Source organism: Macaca fascicularis, chromosome 5, assembly GCF_037993035.2.
Source record: "Macaca fascicularis isolate 582-1 chromosome 5, T2T-MFA8v1.1".
NCBI classification, from domain to species: Eukaryota; Metazoa; Chordata; class Mammalia; order Primates; family Cercopithecidae; genus Macaca; species Macaca fascicularis.
This window is the reverse complement of record NC_088379.1, coordinates 79871230-79891706: the sequence shown is the minus strand read 5'-3', so window position 1 is coordinate 79891706 and position 20477 is coordinate 79871230. Positions and strand designations below refer to the sequence as shown.

The following is a 20477-nucleotide window of genomic DNA, read 5'->3' as shown; positions in this document are numbered from 1 at the left end:
TTCAGCATCTTGCCTTCCAATCATGTTTGCCTTGCTTCTACTGCCACAACTGCTAAGTTTCACAATACTTAACTCTTCTGAGAGGGCACAATGCTAGTAACCTCAACAAACATAAAAATACAGAATTTAAAAGTGCTTTGATACTTGAGTTAAAACAAGCTCCTATTTATAGACTTGGTGGCCATGTAATGAGATTGTTGTAATTACCTAATTAAATAGCTGCTACTAAAGGAAGAGTTCTTTAATTTAGAGCAAAAGGTTTCTTGAGGAAATACTCTTTCCTTCTAGAACATTTTAAATCTATACAGAATTTATGCCAAAAAAAAAGAAATGGAACCAGTTATATACTAAATTAAGAACCAGCAGAAGACACAATAGGACACAAACTGCAGTCTGAGGGTACGTTATGTCTCAATAAAGTAAAGTAGACGAAACACCGACCCATCACGTATGTCTCTTGAAGGCTGCTTGACACTGTGTTTCTTTAAATAAAAAACAACAAAGCAATATACACCTTATTTGCCAAAATTAAGGATGCCTGGTATGGTCAGTTCATCAAAATACTTTCTAAGATAAAGAGCTAGGAAAGCAATATACTGGTTTTCACAAAGAGAAGAAAGTAATCAACTCAATATCAGAGCACCATGTTTATGAAATAGAGGGGATATTTTAAAAGGCAGGATTTTAAGTATCTCAGACATAACTACATTTTTAAAAAATCTTATTAGAAAGAAACTTTTTTCAAAGTACTATATTTAATGTTTCCCTGATTTTTAAACATGTAAAGCATTTTAAGTACATACAGGGAATACCCAGTCTCTTCCATTTTAAATGCAAAACCTGACAGTAATTCAAGTTTGTGCTGACTTTGTAAATAAGTTGAAAAACCTATTCAATCATTATTATTAAACATCTAACTACTTACTTTTATATAGGACTTAATAACAGGGATATAAGCTATTGAAAAATATTGCTTCACAAGATAACACCATGAGGTAGTCATAGTATCTTCCTGCTTGGAAAATGAAAATGAAAGCAAAAAGGCCAAGTAGTTGGATGGTCTTGTAGAATATCAGAAATGAATTCCAAATCAGGATCAACATCCTGTTTATTAAGATTATAAACAACCTCTGTTAGTTCAATATGCCATTGGGGTGGGGGAGATAATGCTCCATATTACAGAAACTGATAGAATTATGATTAATAATATCAATATTTAGGCTTCTCTTAATTATTATCTAACACTCTCCACAGAAGTGCAGAACAAGATAACTCAAGATTTAAAGACATTCTTCAAACCTCAACTTAAGATATAGTCCTAAAACAACATAAAGTTGACTATGATATCAAGGAAAAATTAAGAGTTACTTTATTTAAGAAAGGGTTAAATATTTATACACAAACAGCTATGGGATAATTAATAGTTTGGTTTAAAATTAGCCTATTCTTTCCTCCCAAAAACTAATTATTAATCACCTTCTTTCAAAAACAGAGGTTTGAGAAGCAACTCCATGTCCAACCATCCTATTGTTCCCTCCCTAGAAAGTGTGGACCATTAGGGTCTTTTCAAAAGGAAACATCAATTGCACCACTGCATCAATTAAGAAATCTCTTTTTAAAATGCAAGTACCACCGTAGCAGAACTGAGGGTGTCAGCCATTCATCACTTAATGCGACTTACTTTAATTGGTCTTTTAAATACCTACCTAAGAATGCAAAAGAATTGCTGTTCTTATTTTGGGAGGCCAAGATGGGCAGACTGTTTGAGCGCAGGAGTTTGAGACCAGCCTGGGCAACATAGTGAAACCCCGTCTCTACTAAAATACAAAAAATTAGCTGGGCGTGGTGGCAGGCATCTGTAATCCCAGCTACTCAGGAGGCTAAGGCAGGGGAATTGCTTGAACCCAGGAGGTGGAGGTTGCAGTGAGCCAAGATGGTGCCACTGCACTCCAGCCTGGACGACAGAATGAGACTGTCTCAAAAAAAAAAAAAAAAAAAAAAAAAAAAAATAGAATTACTGTTCTTACTGCGAGCTTTGAGGAAGAAAGATAAAAATGCAATTCTGAACTATGTTCAGGCCTAGGTAAAGACTCTGGACATCAGGAGGACAGCAAAAGGATCCATGGTGTCCAAAAGGATAAAAGAAAAGAGGGTACAGGACTAGATTCTGGAGTTCAGTCCAAGGCAGTTTTTAACACACTGTAGTTTTTAGTACTACTGATCAACAGCAAGTCAAAGCAAATATTTACAGTGAAATATCTGCATGCAGTTAAAGGTTATAATTGTGAAGCTAAATACCACAAAAGTTGAAATAGTCTGACTATGTACATAGTGTTATACAAAACTAGTAGTTTGAACTCATGCAACTGTGCGTTCAACTGTACGTATTATTATTTAATGTCCTTTTACATCCAAAGATAGGGCAGCATATTGTCAAAGATTTTTATGGTTGGCCTGGGTCTATTAATATAAAAAAACAACCAGAAGCTAACACTGAAAAAATAACACTAAAGACAAAACCTTGGGGAAAGCTGGATTCTTCCTGATTTAAAATTACTCAATTACAAAACTAGTTTTTCTAATAAGAAAAGAAAATCATTGTTTACTATTATTCAAGACTTTGTTGAATTTATTTTGTTGATGTTAGGGTAAAATTACATTTTTATATTTTAAATAAATGAAACCTAGTCATTAAAGAGTGATGATCATTTTAGATAGGTAAGGTGATCTCCATGTAAGGGAGGGCCAACATCTACCTTAGAAGCTAAATGTATCACATCAGTTTTACTATAGTCATTAAGCTTTGGAGTATCATTTTAACCCAGATAGCCAGAGTTATATATTAATATTAATATTAAATATTAAAATATAATGTACATTTTTTGAGAAAAGAATGTTTCTATACAGAAATGGTGACTGATTGTAAAATGCCATTAATGTATTTTAAAAAGACCGTAAGTTATTTACTCAACCTATGTAGAATCCATATACCAAAGTTTCTGCCAATAATATTTTTTCTTGGCCAGTTTAAAAAGCTCTAGTTTATGTCCCACAAACTTTAAGTCAGAAAACAGAAGCTGAAGAAAAATTATCACTTTAAATATTCCCTTAGACTGATGTTTACTTAACATGGGCATCTCTAATATCCAGTAATGTGGGCACTTAAATTCATGATTCAAGAAAGGATAGAGTTATACTATAGGCTACTAACGAAAATCCAAGCATGAAAATCTAAATGCCCAAGGCATAACTGGCTTATGATAATACCACATATTAAGTATTCACAGTTCTTTTCTATATATATATTGGAAGTGTACGTTTCTAGGAAATCTTTAAGTAAATGGCACATGGCTGAATAAAATCAAAAAAGCTTTTAAAAATTCTACACTTAGTATCATCGACTATGAAAATTATCTTACCATTAAAATATCCTTAAGGGAATGTAGTAATTTTAAAATTATTATCCACAGTAGACTAATAATAGGAGAATAAATTATGTAAATAGATAAGTTCTTCTTATAAAGCTGATCAATATGGTACTCTATGGATTTATACAATTTTATACACGGAACACTGTGCTGCATAGTTTACACAGTCATTATATTTTTCTGATCTTTCTGAATCCTGAGGCAGATTTAGCATTGTATGAAGATACAATTATTTTTCACACTGAAACCACAGAGGAATACTGAAGTTTCTAGATGGCATTATTTTTAATTGCACTACTTTAAGGTGGTAGGACACACCCTAGATACAAGTTAAATAAAATAAGAAGTATTTGAATTCTTTGTACTTTGAGCTCTTCACAGGAAAAGTGTTCCACAAATTCAAGTTGTTATTTGGGGGGCAAGGAAAACATATAATTCCCAAACCAAAAAAAAAAAAATTTTAATCCTAGTTTTTAAGATAGCTCCTAATATCCAAGACAGGATATAGGACATGAGATACTGGCATTTGACTATTCAAATTTATAAAGGATTACAGTACTTTGAAGAAGTACAAAGAAATACTTTTAAAAATACAGGTATATAAATTAATGAAACTGGTATTTAAAAGATTTAATACAAGGAAAAAAGTATTGTATAGTGGTACCAATTCTCAATACAAATTATTAAGCATAGTTTATATAATTCCAAAAGTTATTGACATTATTGCTCGATACCACAGTTGTATAGAACAAGTTCTTGACACACATTAAAACTTGTATAATTTCTGGTTCATAAAAACAAAAATTTACATATAGGTCATTCACAAATTTAAAAGTTTAAAAATGTATAGAGATATGCACAACAAAAAGGAGAAAAAAATATGTATGCGTGTATATGTATATTTAAAAGAAACAAGCTAATCTGATTTAACATATGTGTCACACTCTCAATCAAAACAAGTATACCTAACTGTACTGAAAGTGAACTAGTGGATAAAAACAGTACTAAATGCATCCTCCATTTCTTATTAACAATCGGTTCTAAATATCAATGGGATATTAAATACCAGCTTACTTTTAGTTTTAGAACTTTTACTTTCTTTCAAAAACTTTTCAGAAACATATATCCATTCTATAATTGTGATAGATTGGAAGAAATATTTTCCTCAGAAATTGTGTAAAGGAATACTTCCACTCTTTTGTAAATAAGATTTGATAAACAATAAAAGTAACCCAAGTAAGGCCATTATTATCATCTTGATCAAAAATATACACAGATTGTGATGCTACTATATTTTGTGATCCTGAGTTCTAGTAACCACTAGATACATGCATACCATTCACTGATTTGTCTATTCTAATAAACATTTAATCCTGTCTTACTACCTTTGAAGACAGTAATACTCTTAAAACTTTTTGATAGGTCTTCATAATGTTACAGATTATCTGCCATAAACAGAGCATTAGAAATTGTATGAGAAAGGATATGTTAGGTTCCAAAAGGTTATTAAAGAAAACTTACTATTTTAAAATAATGACAATATCAAATTTTAAAAGAAAGAAAAAATGATACAAAAAGTGTGCTTGCTGGAATAGGTAACTTGAGCCTTACAAAGGTGTTTTTCTCTGTTAAGGAATTTATAAATAAAGGACTGTGTGTACCTTGGTGACAAAATAAAAAAGGCTGGCCACTTTTTATGCTAAGTTCAAATGTATTTTTTTGATAATACAAAAAAGTAATCCTTGAAAATCAGAATACATAACAGAAAAGAGCACAATAACTTAAGTATTAAACATCTATATGAAATAACTGTTGCAAAGATTGACAAAAATGCACACTTAGAACATGCGGTTATTTAAAAACAAACAAACAAACAAACAAACAAAACACCACACGATTCTGTAGAACCAATGTTATGTCACCACCAGGAGAGCACCAAGCAAGGCACCATTGGAAAGACAACATACTTGGAAAGTCTCTATAAATAAAGTAAATGCTAATCTGGTCGAAAAATCGGTGTCTTTGGTAAAAATTCTATGAGGATGACCTGTAAAAGGAGAAGAAAAAGTTTTAAAAAGATTTAAACAAAATTTTTTCTTAAAACTTCAATTATATGCTATCGCAATTTTTTTGAAAATCCATTCACATTTTAAAACTGCAACTTTGCATTACTAAAACAGATCTTTATCTGATAATGCAGAGCTCCATCACTGAGAATTTTTCTATTTCTGGACCTTTACCAAATACATGAAATACCTCGGCTCTATGAAAAGGAAGACAAATAAGCAAGTAAAATCACCAAAGTCTGAGAAGGGTGATATAGATAGTGCCCCTGACACACTGGATGAGCAAACATGCATACATGCACGCTCCCCTGCGCTCATGAGAAAAGGGGCTAGTATGCATTTAGAACTAACTGTATACCAGGTGTTCCATACTACATTGGGTCTCTTTAAACCCAACAACTTTTCTATGAGGTAAGTATTATAATCCCTATTTTACAGATGAGGAAACTGATGATCCAGAGAAGTTGTATCACAATTGATTGTGGACTCACTGTTTGAATAAAAGACTGTCTTTAACTCCAAAGACTTGCCCTTTCTACCACCCTACGTGACTGCAGCTCACCCAACATTTTTCTTCAGACTTTCTCCTTTTTAATCAACCCAATTACACGAATCTTCTCTAAGTTCTAGAGTTGCTCTCATTTTACTCTACCAGAATATGTAATCTTCAGATAAAAGGTCCTTTATCTCTTAATTTTTTAAAAAGTCCATTTCTTCTTAGGTTAGCAAAATTACAGGCCAAAATTTGTTCCAAAAGGCCTTTTAATAGGAAACTAAAGGAAAACCAATGAAAACAAAATATGGTAACACAGAGTTACACAAGGTGACCGAAGCTAGTTTTTCCAAATTTGAATTTTCTTAAATTACAATCAACTCTTTCTTTTGCCCCAAATTTGTATGAAATAGATGGTGATTTAAAAATTATTTGATATTAAAAGTTTCTAAGTCTTCTCGCCTAACGCCGCCAACATGGTGTTCAGGCGCTTCGTGGAGGTTGGCCGGGTGGCCTACGTCTCCTTTGGACCTCATGCCAGAAAATTGGTCGCGATTGTAGATGTTATTGATCAGAACAGGGCTTTGGTCGATGGACCTTACACTCAAGTGAGGAGACAGGCCATGCCTTTCAAGTGCATGCAGCTCACTGATTTCATCCTCAAGTTTCCACACAGTGCCCGCCAGAAGTATGTCCGACAAGCGTGGCAGAAGGCAGACATCAATACAAAATGGGCAGCCACACGATGGGCCAAAAAGATTGAAGCCAGAGAAAGGAAAGCCAAGATGACAGATTTTGATCGTTTTAAAGTTATGAAGGCAAAGAAAATGAGGAACAGAATAATCAAGAATGAAGTTAAGAAGCTTCAAAAGGCAGCTCTCCTGAAAGCTTCTCCCAAAAAAGCACCTGGTACTAAGGGTACTGCTGCTGCTGCTGCTGCTGCTACAGTTCCAGCAAAAAAGATGACCACCGCGAGTAAAAAGGCTCCAGCCCAGAAGGTTCCTGCCCAGAAAGCCACAGGCCAGAAGGCTGCGCCTGCTCCAAAAGCTCAGAAGGGTCAAAAAGCTCCAGCCCAGAAAGCACCTGCTCCAAAGGCATCTGGCAAGAGAGCATAAGTGGCAATCAAAAAAAGTAATAAAGGTTCTTTTTGACATGTTGGCAAATGTATTTAAGCCTTTGGATTTAAAGCCTGTTGAGACTGGAGTTAGGAGGCAGATTGATAGTAGGATTACAATAAACATTAAATAATCAGTTCCTTAAAAAAAAAAAAAAAAAGTTTCTAAGTCTAGTGACTCATCGTTCTTTTTCAGAAACTGTGTCTTGCTTGATATGACCTCTAGATTTCAATACTTCTACAGATTAGCTGTCTGGGCCAGGAATCTTCATTTTCACTTTTCAGTTCTCCTGGGTTTTGATCTGCCTCAATAAAGAAGACACACTTCTATACCTGGCTCAAAAATATTCCTGTCTTACTCTAGGTATCCTGCACTAAGCCTTAGCTGTCACATTTGCCACTCTCCTGACCTGTGATTTGCCTACAAAATATTCACTAGCTCCCTGTTAAAATATTTTCTCCCAACTAGCTTCTTCATTTGGGCTACATTTCCCTATCTATAAAACAAAGGCATCGAACTAGATGACAAGATTCTTTGCAGCTTTAAAATTTGACAATTAAATGTTTAAACTACTTAAGAGTCAGCATTAAACAAATTCTTTTGTATTTCAAATATGTCCTCAATCAGTCTTTATAATTTTAGTCCCCAGTTGTGGGCATACCCACACTTTACAATATATACTATTAATACATAACATAAAATAAAGGCTATCTTTGCCTACATTTGAACTATTAGTTTTTAAATAATACATCCTACAAATTTTTCCTTCAGAAGCCACTTGTCTCATTTATTCTAAATCATCTGTCTCTACCATATCTGAACAAAGAAAAGTTAGCACCAAGGTGGTGTGTGTGTATATATATATATATTTTTTTTTAGTATTTCCAATGTTCAAATTTAATCAAAGATAATTATTTTCTTTTAACAAAATGAAATTTCTTTAAGTTAAAGAAAAGTTGAGGGAAAGAGGGACAAATGGTTAAAAAGGCCCAAATTCATTAGATAAAATGAATTTTATTTGCTAGTTTAACTTTTAAAATTCATTTTAATGAATTTTTTAAGCTACATTATTCTCACTTTCAACTATCAAAAATATATATACTCTAAGAAAATCTAGCAAAACACATTTTTCCCCAGCATGCATATATATATATATATATATATATATTTTTTTTTTTTTTTTTTTTTTTTTTTAAAGAGAGGCAGGTATTGCTATGTTATCCAGACTGTCTTTGTACTCCTGGACTCAAGTGATCCTGCTGCCTCAGCCTCCCCAGCTAGACTATTGGCATGCCCACTACACCCAGCTTTTTCCTAGCAATTTAAATATTTATTTTATCTTTACTACTCTTCTGGATATCTTCTATGATGGAGTGAAAATAATATAATGGCTTTAGTAGAAGTGCTTAATTATCTAAAAATTCAAGGAAACTTATTTTACAAACAAAGCATATAGTTCAGAATGTTTTGGAAGGTTAAATTACTTTATGAATAAATTATAGTCATACAGTTCTATCTGGAAATCATAGCATTGGGACAACTTTTATGTTTTCCTTTCCAAAGTAAATTTAGAAATGCACAAAAAATTAATAACTTAGTTTTAAGCTTAGTGTTTGTGTTACAAATGTAGTAACTTTTTTTTCACCAAATTCTTTACATCTCCTATCCATCCTTCTCCCCAAAATATGTACATAAACCCTCTTACTATCTAAGATGAAAATACAAGACTAGTATTCTCACCTCAAAATGGGTTACTCAAATGTGTTACGATTATAAAGAAGTATCAGGTGTCTTTCTCATCATCATAAATTAACATGTTGACATAATAAAGATAAAATCTACATTATTTGGTTCATTGAATAAAGCTAGTCTAAGACATTTTAAAAATATTTTTTATGTTCAAGGCTAGAAATGGGATTTGACTGTGTGATAATGAAAGAACAGGAAAATGCTAACAGAGAAAAATGATTTTATGATAATTTACAACAAAACACTCTTTTAATCAATATTTTACACATACACACACACACATCTATGATGGCTATATTGTTTTAAAGAATAGGCAAAATTCCTCAGAAATGTTATAACAGATACTTCACAAAGGCTCTGAGTTTTACTTTCAACAATTAATTTTTCCTTAGATCTTTTTCTTCTAAAGTAACAACCTGGCCATATTTAAAGTACAGTACTCAAGCTCAAAAGAAAATTAAAATTCTTAATTTTCTAGAATATTCTGAAATTTTCAAAAGGAGAAAAACTGCTCAAGTAAATCATGGAGTCAGTAAATTAAATCCCATGCTGAGTAAGTACAAAATTCATTGTATATATATGCCAAATTAGATATTTTTTAACAAGTAAACACAAGATGATCAACATCTCATTTCCTGCTTACTTTTAATTTTTACAAAGCGATATTCTAATAACACTTTAAAACAGATTCTTTAAAGGGCACTGAGGTACGGACAGTTAAAATCTATAAAGGCTAAAGGTTTCTTAAGCTCCAATGGCTTGGCTGAAAGGTTTTCTTCCATACTTGGAAACTTGATTAGCATTATATAAAAAAGCCATATCTGACTTGCTGCGTAACCAAAGTTGTGGTTATTCTTTATACAGCATCTAAAATTTCACACTCCATCAACACATGTTCAGGCTATTTTATCTTGGCAATTAATTTATTATTTTTCAGAACACAGTGAAGCCTTGTTTTCAAGTCATTCATAACTTTATAAATCAGTCTTGCACATGAAACCATGCATCTGTGAACCGTAGAAAATCCTTGCACTCAGGAGATTAAGCTCCTGACACCTTTGCTGATTAATAATCATGGAAAGAATAAGATCAGAAGCAAAATAAATGATCATTTAATAGAGAAACTCACAAAACAGCCCTTTAACTTACATATTCCATCATGTTATTCGTTTCACATTTCCTTTTGCTCAGTCTCCAATGCAAGCACAGCTAGACAAGTAGGAGAGTAAAAGAAGAAAAATGAGCTCTATTTTATTGCAGCACACAGACTAACCCATTTGTCCACCTTTCATATTTTTAGTTCAACAAAAGCATCTGTTTCCATACTGTGCAATTCAGACCCCAACAGTACGAAGCTGCTCCCTGTGGTACTCACCTTGTGGTATAACCTATTGTTTTCCCATTCTAATAACTTCTCAATCGATCTTCGTGTCTGGAAGACAAATGAGAAAAAAGTTTACTCTTGACTGGTTTTAGAAAACTTTGTTTTGCAGCTGCTTTTTCTGTGAAAAGGGAAGAGGTGTAAGACAGTGACTGAGTATAGTGTGGTGTGCATCACTATCCATTTTCTAAGCACTAAATGGTAACCTGAACACAAAGAGTTCTCTTTCTTTAAAAAGATATGGCTTTATTTCTATCATATGAATCTTTTTTTACTAGCCTCTGATTTAAAACTATCAAGGTTTAAAAGCTAATGTCATCTGCCAAATAAAATTAAATCCCCACTTTTTTCAAAAATATGTTTCCAATACTTAAATAGTAACAGAAGCTCCTTAATACATACTTTACAACAAAAGTAAATATTAGTTAACAAAATGCAAATGGCCTTTCAGTAAGTTCCAAAACAAAAAATTGGAAGTTAATATTAAATCAATGAATTATAAAATCAAACTAATTTTCACACCATGCTTAAAATAATGCCCATATTTAAAAGACAGCTTACTGATTATTCTACCAATAGATTTTTTTGAAGAGTCAAAATTTTATTTAAACCAACATAAAAGTGCCATCTGATAGTAAAATCAAACTCTTAATTCAATATTACTGTTTCAGGAATCAACTGAGAATTTACTTCAGTTGACTGATGCAAGCAAGATACGCTATGCTGCAAGAAATGTTTCCTGCTTGGGAGTATGGATAAAAGAAGATAATTCATGGTGCCAGGTGTTAGGATGAGACTGACACAGCTGCAGGTGCAAAAATGACAGTGTTGCCACCAGGATCAACTGCAACTTGGTTCAGCTGCACTTTTCTTGCAAAGGAAAGAAAAAAACATCTTACCACTATTAATGTGGTATAAGGAAGTACTAGTAATCAAATATGAAAATGTGCATGTCAAGCAAGGATTAGCTAGGTGCAAAACTGTTAGGATCAAGCTGGGTTTGAACAGTTTAATGTTACATAATAAAATTTTAACATGTATTTAAAATATCTACTTTAAATAGTTACATTACCTTTTAGCATACTAAACATGCTAAAGACACACCAAAGTCACATAGGTGCCAATTATAATTCATAACTACCAATGAATTACGACTACTGCCTTACGTTTTCCAAGCTTATGTCACAAAACTCAGAAAATCAGCTACTTCTCTGGGTAATAATATGCCAATGACTAATTTATTATTACATTACTTTTTTTTGAAGAGTCTTTTTGGCAAGAATTTTAAAGAAAAAAAATGTGCCCTTGTTAACAATGATCAGCAGACCTCACTTGTTTCTTTGTAAAGATAGCCTTTTAGAGGCAGCTCTCCTTTTAAATGAAAATAGGGCAGCAGTTATGGTCACACTTTTTGTTAATTTAGTTGCCAGTCAGCCCCAAATCAAAAGAAAATAAGGCTGCAGAGTGTAATTAACATTCAGTTCGGTCGTTTTGTCCCTTGTCTAGCCCCCAAGCTTTGTTAAAATTGCCATCTGAATGCTGAAGGCTGTAGGGAAATCGATTTGATTCTAATCGCACCATGAAAAGAACATGATCTAACTGCTTTCAGCCCTCCGTAAATCTGTACTAGGTCTTTAGCACAATGCAACTTCCAATTTAAAAAGCACTGAATGTCTCGTCAATGACTTTGTGAAGAAAAAAGAACAAGGAGCAGACATAAAAATTCCAATAGTTGTTTAAGCATTAAAGTTCATTTGCATCACAGCGAACCTGAAAAGGGCTGACCTCTCAAACCGCCTCTCAGGTCTATGAAGTTGTAGCCTTGACAAGCTCACATTGACAGAGCTCATTGACTCTGAAAGGCTACTCTATCAATGGTGAAAAATGGCAATAGGTTCTACTCTGAGCAGGCATCTGCCTGCCCACCCGCTGCTAAACCAATGGCAAAACCGATTCAAAACCTGAATCTACCTTGTAATCTTTCTTTCTAGGGCCTTTTAATAATAGATTAAGATTACTATACAATTTGAGGTTTTACTTTTACTGATGATTTTGGGGGTTGGTGGATGATGAAAGAACTAGAGTGGAACAAGCTTTCCAAGTCCATTGTCTTATATTAATGTATAAAATAGTACCCAGAAGCTTAACACTACATTCTGCAAATACTTATTACTTAAAGAAAAAAATGTAGTTACCACCATCATTTCATCAGAAATTTAAACCCCTGCTATAATAAGGATAGATCTCATTATGATATATAGACACATTCATACACACAATTTTAAAACTTAAAAATATTTACTTTAACTTAAATCAACTACTAGTATTTGAATAAAAGATAATTATAAAGTATAAATCTTAAATTCCAAAATATTTATGTAGGAATTCTCAATTTCTTCTTTGCCTATAATTAGGAGTTTAATGATAGGGCTTGGTATAATAATTGTATCTTACAATATTTAAGAATTCTAAAACAAATAAGCCCTGATATGCCACATTCTGAATAAGCATATAAATATAAAATATTGCTACACACTTCACAGTCTGAAGTAAAAGCTGTGAATTAGCACCATCTAATCTTGCTATAAGACTTCTTTCCTGCTTGACAGGTGAAAAAAAAAAAGCACTTGCACGTGCAGCTTAATTAATCATTGAACTTGACATCTCAATGATTTACAGTGAGGAGCAGGTGAGAACATACAAAACCAGAAAGGAACCCTTGATTTGAGTGGAACACTTCTAGCACACTAAGGTGACAAGTATATAGATTCTAGCAGTCATTTAAAAAAAAGAAACTGTGCCAAAAATTATTTGTTAGTAACAACAAAAGCTCAAATTAAATAGAAAAAAAAAAAGGTTTAGCTACTGAGAATGTTTAATACTATGCAATTATTTTTAGTTAAGAAAACCAAAATATAGTTTCAAGATTAAATACAATACCAATTTGGCAGATACTTAAAAAAAATGACACTTCAGCATTTATAAAAGCTACTTAAAAGCTTTTAAACATGAAAAGAAATCACTTTATAAATGTAGTCATCCAGATAAAAGTTAAAGAGTTTATGTCCACAAGGATGTCAGGTAGCTATTTCTAATGAAATATAAGATTCAATAGTGTCAAACTCTACAATTGCTAACTGTGGGCAAGCAAACCTAATCATATAACAACCTGTCCTTGGTTTTTAAATATTTATTTCAACTCCAAATTCAAAACAAGCTGAAGCAAATTAACACGCATCAGAAAAAAATAATATGTATGGGATCTATCAACATGAAACAAACACCATCTTTCAGTATTCCGGGCCAGTTTCTAAAAAAATAAGTCATTTTTAATTTTCTTACGAGAATTTAGTGCTTGTGAAAAGCACCAGACTGATAGTCATGGGAACTAAAAATCTATTTAGCTGAAAGAACAGGGGAAAGGGCAGTGCAGGCTTTAGTGCAAGCTTCCCTACAGTGGGCCTTAATCCTTTTCACTGTTCACACCCTGGGGGTGAGGGGACAGGTTAGGTTCTTTACCAATGGAATTCTCAGTCTTTCTGCAAAAGATGATCAACAAGAAACGTAATTTTATGATGTATTCTTATGTCTAATTAAAAGGACCAAGACCACCAACTCACAACATGCAGGCAAAACAACTTTTTTGTGTGAATGGCATCATGTTACTAACCTGGTCTGGAAGTAGACAGCTCCAAGCATCTGGATCCCACCCATCTCCCTCAGCTCACTTTAAATGACCCTTTTCTTTCTTTTTTTTTTTTTTTTTTTTAAAAAAAAACCCCTTTCTTCATTTCCACACCTTAGTGGTTATATTTTTCTCATTGGTGAACTAGTTTTAATACAGCCATTCAGCTTTGTGAAAGTAAAAATTAACAAGAGATTTAAAAAATATCGTTTCAATTACTAAACAGGTATTAAACAGACTTAAGTTGAGCAACAAGTAGTAGAAACATAAGAATAGAAATTTTGGCTTCTACTTATATTGCCTTTGGTCCCTTTTAGATCTTTAGCAGAACTGTGAAAATAAGGAAAAACATGAAAACTGAAAGAGAACTAAAAGGGCCTCAGTAATTCATAAAATGGCTAATAAGGTAATGATTAATCAACAATATTAGATAAGACATACCCATATAAGACATATCTTCCAAAGAAGCATCTAAAGTAAGCTTATAACAGCAAAACACACATACACCTAGACAAACTCAATTACTGTAATAGAAAACTAAGATTTCCTGAAAATTCAAATTTGAGTTATTAGGTTCTTCTGTAATTTTTCCTAAATACTGTAACTTTCTTAGGAGTAAATTATTAATATTATTCCCTATAAACAAATTAAATGCCATTAGACATAAATGTCTTCCAGCACAGCAAAGAACCATTCAGAAAATCTTTAGGGTATTAATCTCCTACTTTGCCACCACTATTACTTAAGAGTTTCCTAATTCCCAATGACTCATTTATTCACAATCAATTGTTTAAACACATGGTTTTACAAAGAAGTGATTTTCTAGACATTACTAATAAAACCAATGGAAATCTCATGAATTTTAGAGTACTAAGAGCCAAAGAAAAAAAAGTTAAGTGTAGAAACTGTAACAAAGTTTCTCTTAATATTTCCCAATAAAATAGTATTATCAGTCATTAGAACAAAAAGATGCTATGATATGCTAACAAAATATATAGAATATCTCACTAACAACGATTTATAAAAGTTCATCTATTTTAAACCTATAATTAAAATGTATTTGAATTGGATTTATTCATACCATCACAAAATGGGAAAGAAAAATTTCAGATGTTCAATTCCCTACTTAAAACAAATTTTAAACTCCTGAATCTATAATGCATTAATTAACCTTTAAAATAATGCTTTCAATGTATTCATAATCTTGTTTTTAACTTACATTTTTCAAATAAGAATGCTATTCATCTTTAGACATCTGTGTAAACTGAATTTGTTAAGTAAAACAACGTTTTTAGCTGTAAGTTATTAGGAAGAAACCATATATAATTTAAAATGAATTAACATAGGAGAACTTAAGAAGAAATTATATTATTCGCTTCTGTTCATTCTGGATTAATTTGAGATTTTATATTCCAGTGATGTACAGAAAATTGGATAATCATATCACAATATTATACGTGAAAAACCTGGATTCATCAAAAACAAAAAAACTAGAATATGATTTCTCAAAAGGATTTTTAAACAAATTCCCTTCCTGTACATTAAAGGACCTTTTACAATTTTAATATGAACATTAACTTTTACATAATCTAGATATATTAAAACACCCACTGAAGTATCATATACTATTTACTAAAAGTAATATTTTTAGATGGAAATACACTAAAAAAAAAAATTGCTAACATTTTGTGAATCAAAAATAACCTCTTAGTACTGAGCAGTGACTTAATAGGTGCTAATCTTAAATAGAATTTCATCAAGTTTACAATCTAGGCTAGTGAGAGAATATTATCTTGTTTAGGTTATACTGGCTATGAATTATGAAAGATGGGGATTCTCTCTCTCCAGAAAAAAAGAAACATGTACACAAACATGCACAATTCAAAGGGTGTTTGTTATCTACTAACTCTGAGTAATATTTCAGAAAGTACTAACATTTTAAAAAACTAAAATTAAGTTTTGAGGTCCCCATCTGACCCACCTTCTGCCTGACCTATTTCCACTAGGCAATCTTCCCACTTGGTCTCAAAGGGTTTTTTTGCTTTCAATAATCTAGTCAAATAAAAACGCGCTTCGGTTGGGGCAGGGTGCAGGAATGGTCTCCTTGAATTTGGGCAGCAAATATGTTGCCACTATTGTTTAAAAAAAATTATCCAAAAAATTAAAAAATAAAAAAGTTTCAACTGATCACAGAATATTAGAAAAACCGTTCATAAGACAAAGGAATTTCACTAAGCAAATAAAATAAAAAGTATGGCTATCAGGAATTTTAAAAAATATATGTAATTACAAAAGGAAGAATCAGTGCTTAGTGTCAGGCCTCTAAGCCCAAGCTAAGCCATCATATCCCCTGTGACCTGCATGTATACATCCAGATGGCCAAAGGCAACTGAAGATCCACAAAAAAAGTGAAAACGGCCTTAACTATGACATTCCATCATTGTGATTTGTTTCTGCCCCACCTTAACTGATCCACCTTAACTGATCAATGTACTTTGTAATCTCCCCCACCCTTAAGAAGGTTCTTTGTAATTCTACCCACCCTTGAGAATGTACTTTGTAAGATCCACCCCCTGCCCCCAAAACATTGATCCTAACTCCACTGCCTATCCCAAAACCTGTAAGAACTAATGATAATCCGACCATCCTCTGCTGACTCTCTTTTCAGACTCAGCCCGCCTGCACCCAGGTGAAATAAACAGCCTTGTTGCTCACACAAAGCCTGTTTGGTGGTCTCTTCACAAGGACGCGTGTGACATTTGGTGCCGAAGACCCGGGTCAGAGGTACTCCTTTGGGACACCAGTCCCCTGTCCTCACCCTCACTCCATGAGGAGATTCACCTACGACCTCAGGTTCTCAGACCAACCAGCCCAAGGAACATCTCACCAATTTCAAATCGGGTAAGCGGTTTTTCACTCTCTTCTCCAGCCTCTCTCTGTACCCTTCAATCTCCCTGTCCAATTCCAGTTCTTTTTCCTCTCTAGTAGAGACAAAAGATACACATTTTATCTGTGAACCCAAAACTCTGGCGCCAGTCACGCACTTGGGAAGACAGCCTTCCCTTGGTGTTTAATCATTGCGGAGACTCTTGCCTGATTCTTCACCCACATTTCATTGGAGTCTGATCACCACGGGGACGCCTGCCTTGGTCATTCACCCACATTCCCTTGGTGGCAAGTCAACTGCGGGGACGCCAGCTTTGGCTGCTCACCCAAATTGCAGCCAAGGGCTGCTCCCTACCTCCCTTCTCCGTGTCTCTACCTTCTCTTACCTCCTTCACTATGGACAACCTTCCGCCCTCCATTCCCCCTTCTTCTCCCTTAGCCTGTGTTCTTAAGAACTTAAAACCTCTTCAACTCACACCTGACCTAGAACCTAAACGCCTTATTTTCTTCTGCAATACCACTTGACCCCAATACAAACTTGATAATGGTTCTAAATAGCCGGAAAATGGCACTTTTGATTTCTCCATTTTACAAGATCTAGATAATTTTTGTCGAAAAATGGGCAAATGGTCTGAAGTGCCTGACGTCCAGGCATTCTTTTACACATTGGTCCCTCCCTAGTCTCTGCTCCCAATGCGACTCATTCCAAATTTTTCTTCTTTCTCTCCTGTTTCTTCAGTCTCCACTCCAAGCTCTGCGTCCTTTGAATCCTCCTTTTCTACAGACCCATATGACCTCTCCTCCCCAGACTGCTCCTCACCAGGCTGAGCTAGGTCCCAATTCTTCCTCCGCTCCCCTACCCTATAATCCTTCTATCACCTCCCCTCACACCTGGTATGGCTTACAGTTTCGTTCCGCAACTCGCCCTCCCCCACGTGCCCAACAATTTCCTCTTAAGAAGATGGCTGGGGCTGAAGGCATAGTCAAGGTTAATGCTCCTTTTTCTTTATCTGACCTCTCCCAAATCAGTTAGCATTTAGGCTCTTTTACCTCAAATATAAAAACCCAGCCCAGTCCATGACCTGTTTCACAACAACCCTTAGACGTTTTACTGCCCTAGATCCATAGGGGCCAAAAGGCTGTCTTATTCTCAATATACATTTTATTACCCAACCCACTCCCAACACTAAAAAAAGCTCCAGATATTAGATTCTGGCCCTCAAACCCCACAACAGGACTTAATTAACTTCGCCTTCAAGGTGTAAAATAATAGAGTACAGGCAACCAAGTAGCAATGTATTTCTGAGTTGCAGTTCCTTGCCTCCACTGTGAGACAAACTCCAGCCACATCTCCAGCACATCAAACGCCCAAACCGCAGCTGCCAGGGGTTCCTCCAGAACCTCCTCCCCCAGGAGCTGGCTACAAGTGCCGGAAATCTGGCCACTGGGCCAAGGAATGCCCACAGCCTGGGATTCCTCCTAAGCCGTGTCCCAGCTGTATAGGACCCCACTGGATATCAGACTATCCAACTCACCGGCAGCCACTCCCAGAGCCCCTGGAACTCTGGCCCAAGGCTCTCTCTGACTGACTCCTTCCCAGATCTTCTCGGCTTAGCGGCTGAAGACTGACGCTGCCCAATTGTCTCAGAAGCTTCCTGGACCATCACAGATGCTTTGGGTAACCCTTACAGTGGAGGGTAAGTCCAACCCCTTCTAAATTAATACGGAGGCTACCCACTCCACATTACCTTCTTTTCAACGACCTGTTTCCCTTGCCCCCCATGTATTGACGGCCAGGCTTCTAAACCTCTTAAAACTCCCCAATTCTGATGCCAGCTTGGACAACATTCTTTTATGCACTCCTTTTTAGTTATCCCCACCTGCCCAGCTCCCTTATTAGGTCGAGACATTTTAACTAAATTATCTGCTTCCCTGACTATTCCTAACCTACAGCCACACCTCATTGCCACCCTTTTTCCCAACCCAATGCCTCCTTGGCATCTTCCTCTTGTATCCGCCACCTTAACCCACAGGTATGGGACACCTCTACTCCCTCCCTGGGAATGGATCACATGCCCCTTAACATCCTATTAAAACCTAATCACCCTTACCCTGCTCAACGCCAATATCCCATCCCACAGCACGCTTTAAAAGGATTAAAGCCTGTTATCACTTACTTGTTACAGCATGGCCTTTTAAAGCCTATAAACTCTCCTTACAATTCCCCCATTTTACCTGTCCAAAAACCACACAAGTCTTGTAAGGTTAGTTCAGGTTCTGCGCCTTATCAACCAAATTGTCTTGCCTACCCACGCCGTGGTGCCAAACCCATATTCTCTCCTATCCTCAATACCTCCCTCTACAACCCATTATTCTATTCTAGCAAACCTAGCTGACCCTAGATTCTAACTCCTTTTGCCACTCCTCTTTCCGTTCCTTAAAAACAGCCCTAGAAGCTGCCCCCACGCTAGCTCTCCCGAACTCATCCCAACCCTTTTCATTACACACAGCCGAAGTACAGAGCTGTTGGGTCAAAATTCTTACACAAGAGCCGGGACCGCGCCCTGTAGCCTTTCTGTCCAAACAACTTGACCTTACTGTTTTAGGCTGGCCATCATGTCTCCGTGCAGAGGCTGCCACCACCCTAATACTTTTAGAGGCCCTAAAAATCACAAACTATACTCAACTCACTCTCTACAGTTCTCATAACTTACAAAATCTATTTTCTTCCTAACACTTGACACACAGACTTTCTGCTCCAGCTTCTTCAGCTATATTCACTCTTTGCTGAGTCTCCCACAATTACCATTGTTCCTGATCCGGACTTCAATCCGGCCTCCCACATTATTCTGGATACCACACCTGACCCCCATGACTGTATCTCTCTGATCCACCTGACGTTCACTCCATTTTTTTTCCCTACATTTCCTTCTTTCCTGTTCCTCATCCTGATCACACTTGGTTTATCGATGGCAGTTCCACCAGGCCTAATCGCCACTCACCAGCAAACGCAGGCTATGCTATATCTTTCACATCTATCATTGAGGCTACCGCTCTGCCCTGCTCCACTACCTCTCAGCAAGCCAAACTCATTGCCTTAACTCAAGCCCTCACTCTTGCAAAAGGACTACAGGTCAATATTTACACTGACTCTAAATATGCCTTCCATATCCTGCACCACCATGCTGTTATATGGGCTGAAAGAGGTTTCCTCACTATGCAAGGGTCCTCCATCATTAATGCCTCTTTAACAAAAACTCTTCTCAAGGCCACTTCCAAAGGAAGCTGGAGTCATTCCTGCAAAGGCCATCAAAAGGTGTCAGATCCCATCGCTCAGGGCAACACTTACGCTGATAAGGTAGCTAAAAAAGTAGCTATTGTTCCAACTTCTGTCCCTCTTGGCCAGTTTTTCTCCTTCTCATCAATCACTCCCACCTACTCTGCCACCGAAACTTCCACCTATCAATCTCTTCCCACACAAGGCAAATTCTTGGATCAAGGAAAATATCTCCTTCCAGCCTCACAGGCCCATCCATTCTATTCTGTCGTCATTTCATAACCTCTTCCATATAGGTTACAAGCCGCTAGCCTGTCTCTTAAAACCTCTCATTGCCTTTCCATCGTGAAAATCTATCCCTAATTCGCCACTCTTGACTCCCTCTTGCAGTGGATAC

The 20477-nt window shown here is 35.4% G+C and overlaps 1 protein-coding gene and 1 pseudogene across 2 annotated transcripts in view; one reads left to right on the top strand and one right to left on the bottom strand.

Moving 5' to 3' along the window:
- Window positions 1-3863: 3863 nt before the first annotated feature.
- The window catches only part of CHIC2 (cysteine rich hydrophobic domain 2), a 55063-nt gene continuing 38449 nt past the window's right edge, over window positions 3864-20477 (bottom strand). The window contains exons 4-6 of one of the 2 annotated variants that reach the window (XM_005555280.5): window positions 10227-10283; window positions 10001-10060; window positions 3864-5475 (exon numbers count right to left, since the gene is read on the bottom strand). In XM_005555280.5, the coding sequence (XP_005555337.1) occupies window positions 5425-5475; window positions 10001-10060; window positions 10227-10283 (168 nt within the window). In that variant the 3' untranslated portion in view covers window positions 3864-5424. The remainder of the gene's footprint in view (window positions 5476-10000; window positions 10061-10226; window positions 10284-20477) is intronic. The other variant, XR_012434919.1, reaches the window with a different exon arrangement.
- LOC102139771 (large ribosomal subunit protein eL14 pseudogene) lies at window positions 6442-7262 on the top strand (annotated as a pseudogene).